Source organism: Lissotriton vulgaris, unplaced genomic scaffold (genome assembly GCF_964263255.1).
Source record: "Lissotriton vulgaris unplaced genomic scaffold, aLisVul1.2 SCAFFOLD_8540, whole genome shotgun sequence".
Taxonomy (NCBI): Eukaryota; Metazoa; Chordata; class Amphibia; order Caudata; family Salamandridae; genus Lissotriton; species Lissotriton vulgaris.
The window spans coordinates 162-10,773 of record NW_028253201.1 but is presented as its reverse complement, the minus strand read 5'-3'; the positions used below and the strand labels follow the sequence as shown (position 1 = coordinate 10,773).

General features: G+C 42.8%; 1 protein-coding gene across 1 annotated transcript; it reads left to right on the top strand.

Moving 5' to 3' along the window:
- Positions 1-301: 301 nt before the first annotated feature.
- On the top strand, positions 302-7,397 carry LOC147661123 (kinesin-like protein KIF18A; the record flags this gene model as incomplete). The annotated part of the gene is given in 2 exon segments (XM_086951315.1): positions 302-1,768; positions 7,342-7,397. Coding segments are annotated over 2 exon segments (1,373 nt in total), but the record flags the coding sequence as incomplete, so codon positions are not given.
- Between the last annotated feature and the right edge of the window lie 3,215 nt (positions 7,398-10,612).

Here is a 10,612-nt window from a genome sequence, read left to right as displayed (position 1 = left end):
GCACTTGTTTTTCTAGAAGTAGATAAGACCCTGTAAAAATGTCCACTAGTTTGGTTGACCCATTAATAATTGGAATTGCAGAGTATTTAAACAGCTGTTCTTTTCCCTTGTAGCAGCCACTGCAAAAGCTCTTACCGGACCTTTTTCAGTGATTTAGTTAGTCGTAGGAAATCATTTATTGTACATTCCTTCAGTATTAAATGAAAAAAAAAATATCTGGTGGTCTTCCATCACTTTGGGATTTAAAAAATCGCTAAGAGATATGTGCATGAGGGCTGATGTTTCGTTTTTACCTGCTGCTGGTTTTGCCTTCTTGTCCGTTGGTGGGCTCGTTGACTCGTCACCAAATATTTTTACTCTTCCATGTCAGTGAGTCAGCACCTGGAGGGCTTACAGCGAGAACAGGGTCGGAGCTGAAATTTATTTGACAAACGCCAGTTAAATCTGGAGAATGTATGCCTTGGATGAGGATGTTTGCAGTCATGTCAGAGTCGTGGTCCGGGTTCGTCCAGAGAACCAGAAAGAAAAAGAAGGCAATTATCGATGAGTTGTTAATGTAGTCGACAAGCACCTTTTGGTTTTTGATCCAAAAGTGGAGGAAGTTAGTATTTTTCCCGGGAAAAAAGTTTTAAATCGGGGCGTCAACAAAAAAAAAAACAAGGATCTCAGCTTTGTGTTTGATGCCGTGTTCGATGAGAAGTTAACTCAATTGGAAGTGTTTGAAAACACAACAAAGATAGTGATTGACAGAGTTTTGAATGGTTATAACTCTACAGTGTTTGCCTATGGGGCAACAGGGTCTGGAAAGACCCACAAAATGCTGGGATCCCCGAATGCACCTGGAGTAATGTTTTTGACCATGGCAGAGCTCTTCAAGCGAATTGAACTAATTAAAGACGAGAAAATATGCAATGTTGCCCTTTCCTATCTTGAGGTATACAATGAACAGATTCGTGATCTTCTTGGACATTCGAAGCCACTGGCTGTTTGTGAAGATGCTCAGAAAAGTGTTGTAGTTCAAAACTTGATATTGCATCAGCCCCAATCTGCAGAGGAGATCCTTCAAATGTTGAATTATGGAAACAGAAATAGAACACAGCACCCCACAGATATGAATGCCACTTCTTCGCGCTCTCATGCAGTTTTGCAGATTTATTTGCGACAGCAAGACAAAGCAGCAGGTATCAACCCAAATGTGCGCCTTGCTAAAATGTGCCTCATCGACCTGGCAGGATCGGAACGTGCCAGTGCTACAAATACTAAAGGTGCACGCTTCCGAGAGGGGGCAAACATTAATCGTTCTCTCCTGGCTCTGGGAAACGTCATTAATGCTCTAGCAGACCCGAAGAACAAAAAACAGCACATTCCCTACAGAAACAGTAAGCTTACACGTTTACTCAAGGATTCCCTTGGAGGCAATTGTCGCACTATAATGATTGCTGCTGTTAGTCCATCCTCTCTCTCCTATGAGGACACATATAATACACTTAAGTATGCAAGCCGAGCAAAGGACATTAAGTCTGCCGTTAAGAGCAATGTTGTCAGTTTGGACAGTCACATTAGTCAATATGTAAAGATTTGTGAACAGCAAAAGAAAGAGATTATGATGTTAAAAGAAAAACTTTGTTCCTATGAAGAACAAAAAATGGATATCCCTGAACGGCGCAGACAGAGCCTTTTGCTTCGTAGTAACCAAGAAAAAGCTCAGATGGAAAGGAAGAAGTTATGTCTCTCTTCCTCCAGCGAACATTGGAGTGCAAAGTTCCTGGTAGATATGTGACTCTCCATTAGTACATTTTTTACTGTTCTTCATATCACAAATCACTGTCAGTTGCAGTAGCAATTCCACATGAAAGGTCCTGAAGAAAGCCGGGGTAGTTCCCCTACAGGCTGAAACATGTCGACCATATTGCTTAGCGCCATAGGGTAGTATCAGTATCCAACTACTCGGCGTGTTTTTAAACTTTTGACACCTAGACTTCTGTCTGAACGTTTCCTGAGTCTTAGTAGTCAATTTTATCCATCACGATCACTTGAGCACTGCACTTTATTAACACTATCATGTTGAGGAACGGTATGCATAAAGTTTTGATTTTATCCCGGCACTATAAGGTCGGTGAGGTTTTGAGTACTTATCAATTCCCATATGATGAAACTCCATCATTTGGGTGGGCTGATGGGATTCATCCAAACCTTTGTGACTCAACAGCCCTTTTTTCGCCTACACTTACATCCAACTGCTTCACAGTCGCTTGTACAGACACACACCACTTTTAGACCTGGTCTACTCTTCTGTGTGTTATGTATCTAGAGTAGGGGAGTGAGTAGACAGGTCGTTAAATATTCCCCTCGACCCTCCACACCTTTGTTTTTTGAATATGTGCAAAGCTCACAAAATAATATTCTTTCAGGCAGGGCAGTGCTAAATCCCCCTCTTTTACTGAATTACAGAGGATATCTATTGCTATTCTGGGCGCTTTATTGGCCTAAATAAATGTTGAAAACATCCCTTCTATTTCTTTAAAAAAATATCATTTGCAAAGCACAGACAGAGTGGTGGAAACAAAATTGGAAAGCTGTAAAACAGACGTCCGTATCAACGCCACACTGCCTATTATAGATATGGGCAGAGTTGACCATTTTGAAAAAAAATGCACTTTAATCCTCGTGACAGATGGTTTGTAATTTAGAGCAAATAGATTGTCAATGTCCTCCGAGGTGTTTATGCTGAAGTATCTCTTAGGTTTATGATTCACCAGAGGATCTAGCTCTGAAAGTGTCTATAGTGTAGTTATATAAAAGAATTTCCATTTTGAACCTACTTATCTTATATCCTCTCACCAGTTGAAATAAGTGAAATATATTAAAAACGTTTTCCTGGAATCCCAAGTCTGATTTTTTAAAAAAAGTGCTATATTGTCAGCATACAATTTAATTAAGTGCATCCCTCTGACAGGTAGTTCTATTTCACAGTTTCCTCTTATCGTAATGGCAAATGGCTCTATAAAAATGACAAATAATATAGGGGATAAGGGACACCCCTGTCTTGTTCATGTTTTTACCTTACATACAACAGTGTCAATCAAATTCACTATTAGTCGTGCAAGTGCCCCCTGGTACATTTTATGTAAAACTTGTGTAAAATATAGGGGGAAGCCGGATTTTTGTAAAATACAAACAAGACTCTCCCAGCAGACCGTATGCCTTTTCGGCATCAAATAATAGTACTTGGGCTGGAACTTGCTGCTGTTTACCGAGATCCAGAGCCTTGATTAAAAGAAATTGTGTTGGAGTGTATTTGACTATCCATAACAAAGCCACATTGATCTATGTTAATTAGTGAACCTGATACTCTGACAATATGATTAGCAAAAAATGTCCTTACAATTTCGTGCTCTGTATTTAAAAGGCTGATTGGTCTTTATGAATTAATATTCTCCGCATTCTTATCTCTCTTAGGGAAACTTACTATGATGGTGGTATAAAAAGATGGAGAAATGTTACCGCCTTTTAAAATGTGATATCAACATTTTTAAATATGCAAGTTTAAGGCAATTAAAAATGTCTTCAAGAACTCAATAGTGATGCCAATCTCCCCACAGGTCTTTCTATTTGTTAAAGACTTATTTGCTTCGTCCACTTCATTTAACACAGAGTCCCATGGCTTGAGCTTGATTTTGCCTCAGTTTGGGATTAGGGATCTTGTCCACAAAAGATTGCAGCTGTTCCAGATTGACCATCATAGAGTGATGTAATAGTATTATGTGCCCTCCTCTCCCGAACCTGTCTGCTATACTTCTTGGGGTTATGAGAGCACGTAATGTGGCTTTGAAAGCCTCCCAGACAGTTTCAACACTGGCACTGCTATTATTGAATTCAAAGTAGCTAAAAATTGCATTGTAGCTCTCCTGACTCCAAAACTCATCTTCTAATTTGACTATTACTGGACCATCTGTAGATAGCCCCATGAAGATCTATCCCTGTTAAAGACATAATAAGTGGTCTGAAAAACCATTTGTTATATGGAAAAATGTACTTAAGCAGAGGCCCGCAGAAGTTAAAAAGAAGCCTACTCTAGTCGCCGATTTAAATCTTTCTGAAATACATGTATATTCTCTCTGCATCTGATATTTATTTTTTACAGGTCAGTCAAATTCAATGTCTTCATATATTCAGGCAAAAGCTTAGCATTTCGGGCTTGCTTTGCTTTCAACTACATGATAATGAATCTAGCTCTGGGGTTTGTAGAAAGTTAAAATCCCCTCCCAAAACTAATCTACCAAAGATAGTCATTAATGGTTTAAACAAATCAATATCGAGAACGGGCGTGTAGTTAGTAGCGAATTTGACTCTTGCGCCATTTATTTGCGTGCTAACTCACAACCACTTACCCTCTCTGTCTGAAAACCCTTACAACAAACCTGAGATATTTACTTATGTAAATAACCACGTCCCTATTGGCGGCCTTGCCACTGGATATACATTAATTACCCAGCCCTGTTTTGAAACATTCTGTAGCTTTGCTTTGTACCTGTTAGACTTGGCATATTTCGGAGTATTTCCCTCGTCTTTTTGCTTTCTGACCTCCCAGTTTTGACTCTGTTTTTGCTGGTTTAGTGTCTCTGCGCACTTTCTCACTGCTGTTGAATGAATGAATTACTTTTTTTATATAGCACAAACAAATACCAGAAGGCATCAAGGCCCTGCAAACAGTTTCACTATCTGATAGGAGCAGAGAGACTTCATAGGTCAATTTTTACATGGCAAAAAGCCAAGTCCTCAAGGCCTTTCGAATAGGAAGATATGACTCTACACCAGCGATAAATGGAGGAAGAGCCAAAGCTTAGCCGCTGCGACTAAAAACGCCCTTCCTCCCCATCGTGGCTGCTTGTATCTGAGAACAACAAGCCGGTGTTTGGTAGTTGACTGCAGTTGTCTAATGGGGGGCATATCGTTGAAAGAAATGCCTGATTCCCTCAGGTCCTGAATTATGTAATGCCATGTGCACAATGCACAGGGCTTTAAACTGAATTATTTTTCCTGCTGGAAGCCAGTGTAATTTCATTATGGCAGCCGATATTGAATGATATTTAGGAATATCTAGGATCAATATTGCTTTTGAATTCTGTGCTAGTTTTAATTTATTGATGGAAGCTTTATTTATATCGAAGTAAAGGGCATTACAATAATCCATCTTGGATAGGATCAGTGTTTAGTGTTAAAGTGCAAGTGCTCCTTTTGTAAATTGTTATTATGGATTGGTGTTTTCAAGATTTGCATATTCGATTGATTAGTAAGCCCCTAGTAAAATGCACTAAGTGTGCAAGGGCCTGTAAATCAAATGCTAATAGGGGGCCTGCAGCATGGATTGTGCCACCCACATGAGTAGCCCTGAAAAAGTATCTCAGAACTGTCACTGCAGGGTCTTCGCGCAGTTTGTAACTGCCATGTCGACCTAGCAAGTTCACCCACTTGCCAGGCCATAATCTTCCCTTTTCTTACATATAAGTCACCACTGAGGTAGCCCCAACGTACTTCAGTAGTTGGGGTGCTGTGTCTGTTAAAGGTAGGACATGTACTGGTGTTTGTGGCATGTCCTGGTAGTGAATTACAGTGCATTTTGTTTTTCACTATGGAAAGAGTATCAGTCCCATAGGATAGAAACAGGAATTTTTCTTATAACATCTTATAACTTCCCATTGGGGAAAAGATAGGGAAATAGAGTTTAGTATGCCTGGACTCAAAATATAAAAGTGCATCTGTTAGTAAAGATGATTTTTATGTTCTGTGTTTGAAAATACCTCCATTACAAAGTAGGTATTTTCTTGCTTAGCCATCCTGTGTGCCTCTGCTGGGATTGTGAATTGACTGTCTTGGCTTTTGAGTGAGAGGGGCTGGGGATGTTTATTCTCTCAGGCAGCCACTGGGGGAGGGGGGACGTTGAAGTGTGTCCTGCTTTCCTGAATAAATCAGGGCTGGACTGAATAGACCTGGGCTGCATTCAGAGTAGTAGGAGGAGTTTTCACTATCACCTGAATAGGCCTGGTCTGCATTCAGTATAGTGGGAGGAGTTTTCACTAGCACCTGAATAGGCCTGGTCTGCATTTTGAGTGGGGGGAGACAATTTCTCTTGCAGCTGAATAGGCCCTGTCTGCCTTGGACAATGCGGTCTCCACCTGCTGCTGGGCCAGAGAGGACCAAACTGGTTTGGACTAAGTACAGACACTCTCTCCCTCAGAAAACAAAGGAATTTTGATTATAAATATTGGGGCCCAGAACCCAGAACATTTGAATTTGCTGGAATCAAGGAACCTGCCAAGAAGAAGAGCTGGAAGAGCTGCCAGTAGGAGTACTGCCCCTTTGCTGTGTTAAAGCTTTGTTGGATTGGCCTGCAGTTGCTGCTTCTGCCTTGGACAGCGAAAGGACTGGACTGAACTTTCTTTACCAGTGCTAAGTATCTCCAAGAGCTTAAAGTAGAGGTTGCCTCCTGTTCTGAAGTCTCAGAGACTGCAAAAACTTCAGCAAACACAAGGAGATGATGGCCGGAGTGCTGAAACTTTTCAGACACTCACCCTAAGTCACAGATCTGGGTTGAATCCATCAGCATTCTTTAGCTCACTTCACCACCTCAGTTCAGATCCAGCTATATGCAAATCCGTCTTGACCCTGTACCTCATGGGAACAGTGCAGCCAGGACTTCCCTGAACCGGAAACAAGCATCCTGGGACCGGTTCCTGGGGAACACCCTTCATCAGCCAGGCTAGCTTGATTCCAGTGACAAAGTGAGCAAGGGACCCACGTCTGAGCACACCCTTCCATCTTAGGGTGAACAAAGCCAACACATGGAGATGATGGACCGAGCGCTGAAACTTTTCAGACATTCACCCCTAGTCACAGATCTGTGTTGAATCCATCATTATTCTTTAGCTCACTTCGCCACCTCAGTTCAGACCCAGCTATATACAAATCAGTCAAACCTGTACCTCATGGGAACAGTCCAGCCTGAACTGCCATGCCAGATCTTCCCTGAACTGGAAACAAGAATCCTGGGACTGGTTTCTGGGTAACACCCTTCATCAGCCAGACTAGCTTGATTCCAGTGGCAAAGAGAGCAAGGGACCCACGTCTGGGCATACCCTGCCAACTTAGGGCGAACAAAGCAAACACAAGGAGATGATGGACGGAGTGCTGAAACTTTTCAGACACTCACCCTCTGTCACAGATCTGGGTTGAATCCATCATCATTCATTAGCTCACTTTGCCACCTCAGTTCAGACCCAGCTGTATGCAAATCAGTCTTGACCCTGTACCTCATGGGAACAGTCCAGCCCTAACTGCCAAGCCAGGTCTTCCCTGGATGCAACGATGATGGATTCAACCCAGATCAGTGACTGGGGGTGAGTGTCTGAAAAGTTTCAGCGCTCCGTCCATCATCTCATTGTGTTTGCTTTGTTCGCCCTTAGTTGGCAGGGTATGTCCAGACGTGGGTCCCTTGCTCACTTTGCCACTGGGTTCAAGCTAGCCTGGCTGATGAGGGCTGTTAGCCCGAAACCAGTCTCATGTTGCTTGTTTCCGGTCCAGGGAAGACATGGTTGGCAGTTCGGGCTAGAGTGTTCCCATGAGGCATGGGGTCAAGATTGATTTGCATATAGCTGTGTCTGAACTGGGGTGGCGCAGTGAGCTAAAGAACGATGATGGATTAACCCCAGATCAGTGACTGGGGGTGAGTGACAAAATTTCAGCACTCCGTCCATCATCTCCTTGTGTTTGCACTGCAAAGACTTCACCAACCTCTGGGTACCGCTTCTAGAACTGCTGTTTCAGTTACCGCAGAGAAACAAAAACAGCCAACTCCGTCACCGACTCCGTCGCTGGCTCCGTGTCCTGAAGGCAACACAGAGGGCACCGCGGCATCTTGCACTGCAACCCTGGTCTCACCAACGATGAAGACCGAATCCGCCGCTACTTGCACCGTGACCTGTGGGCACTGCACTACGCACCACCTTGCTTCACTTCGCCGCACTAGTCTCACTGATGCCGTCGCTGCCTTCTGACTTAGACACCCGTGACCACATCATGGCTGGGGGCACCGATTGTAAGTTTCACGATGCACCGCCTCGTCCCATACCGCAGTGTGGACTGACTGACTCCAGCTTCCTGCAACTGGCTCTGTCTCCTGCTCCCTGCAACTGGCTCTGTCTCCTGCTCGTGATCTGTCAGCACCACATGTAGCACCTCCTTCACTCTACACCGCAACCCTGGTCTTACTGACGCCACTGGATGACCGACACCGTGCTGCTGCCTGTGCCGCGCCTAAGGGCACCGCATGCCGCACCGCACCGCTTCACTTCATATCGCAACCGCAAAGGTTGCCATGACCGGCTCGCACCAACGTGTCGGCCGCAGCGAAAAAGGTACTGTTTACGAGTCTAACGACACCCCCAATTGGCGCAGTCAGATGGAACTGTTGGATTCTGTTGTTTTCAGTATAGCAGTAGTCCCGGACTGAGCTATCGACTCGAAAGGACTATGTTTTTGAGATATTTCTGAGAAGTATATATTTTTAAGTACTGTATGTTGAATTCTTATAGTTTTGGATATATAAAAATATTGGATGTTTTTCTAAACAGGTGTGGTGTCCTTTTGTAGTGTTTTCACTGTATGACTGTTGGTTATGTACAGATGTTTTACGCACTGCCTCTGAGATTAGCATGACTTCTCATGCCAAGCTACCAAGGGGGTGAGCAGGGCTTATTTTAGGAGTGTTACTCCCTTACCTTGACTAGAAGTAAGGGTCCCTACTTGGACAACGGTTCAAACCATTGCCAACTAGAGACCCCCATTTCTAACCTACGGAAAATAGGTCTCTTGGATCAGGGCTATATTTGGGGAATAGGTTTTTATCCTATCTTCAAATGCCCTTGCTTTCCGTTTGTTGTTTAGACTGCTGACATTAAACAATATAGCCTTCAATATTGTACTCATTGCTCATTCATCTTAATAAATCTCTTTTAGCTAGGTTTCAACTCCTATCAGGCCAGCATGTTAATCTACCTATGCTTACAGGGATCTAAATAAGCTCTTCCAAAATTCATTAGATGTCAGCAAATCAATGCACAAAGAAAACAAAAAGAGAATACAGCATAAAAAAGGAATACAATATGTATCTTGATTTAATAAAGTGCTGTGTAGGATATAAAACCTGTACACAAATTATCATTTCATATGGGTAGTATCTCTTAGTGTCAAGCCTTGAAATAAAACACACTAAAGCGGGATATTGGCTTGTCTGAATTACTAGCTTATGTTATTTAAACCTTAAAGTGCACAGTGCTAAAACCGTGATCCTAAAATGCTTGGATTATGTTTCTGACCACAATGTTTCCTGTTCTACATGGAAAGCATTGAAACCAATGTCTCCACCTACTCCTAATTGTAACAGGAAAACTTTTATAGTGTCTATAGTCATTGCACGCTGACTGCTGCTTCTAAGAATGCCCATGTGCCTAAGATTCTGCTGCTGAACTATGTAAGACATCCATGCAGTGGATTGGAAAACTAACCTTTGCTGCATCTCATACTTTAAACTCTTCCATTTTATATCTGCTTTACCCCCAGCTTCCCCATCAAACACCCCCCCCCCCAACTCCAGTACACCACAGGGTTTGATCCCAGAGTCCCCATTTTCCTCCACCATTTGGCACCATAGTTTTTTGCCTGGCCTTCCTGCCCCTCCCCAAACGCTGTCTTCTGTCTAACATGCTTTGTTAAAGAGACTTAGGGCTGATTTAGTTCTTGGCACACAGGTTACTCTGTCACAACGGTGACGGATATCTAATCCGCCGCAATATAAATCGCATAGGTTATAATGGTAATTATATTTCGGCGGACTGGATCTCTGTCACCTCTGCGACTAAGTAACCTGTCCGCCAAGATCTAAATCAGGTCCTTAATCATTTACTTCCCCCTAGGCTTATTTCTTTCAGAAACCCCATTGCCTCCTCAACTATTGCAAACACATTAAACCAGCCTTTATATAGTACTTTAAGCTGTGCAGGCTGGTTAATTGCTGCCTGCGCTCCTGTCATTTGAAAAGATGGTAGCAAAGTCTCCTAAATACTTTACGCTGGCTGGTGAAATCTACGGTCATATCCAAAAAGATCTTAATTGAAAAATATTTTATCGATTTCAAAAGCTTTCCCATGGATTGCCTTGCTTAGAATCTAATCCTTGATTTGAAAGTCTGCAAAATTAATATGCCTGGGAAATTGCATTCGCCAGGTTATAGAAAGGTACGCTATGAGCGAGTATATATCAAACTAAAGACCCAGTCCAATAGCGTGCTATTATAATAGTGACAACCAGGGGGGTATATACTGGAAACCTTCTCCCCACTACACTCTCATAAGCTTTATAAGGAGGTACTGCACTGCAGCTACGCTCAAATTAAAACCCCTGTTCTCCCGGGCAACAACTCAGAACATCCACTCACAATGAGCCAACAACAGGTTGGTCACAGACGTCCACTACAAAAATAGACGTTCCTCATAAACGTGAAAAAATATGTGCGAGAAGCAAATGACCCCTCACGGAAACACCACCATCGGGGTAA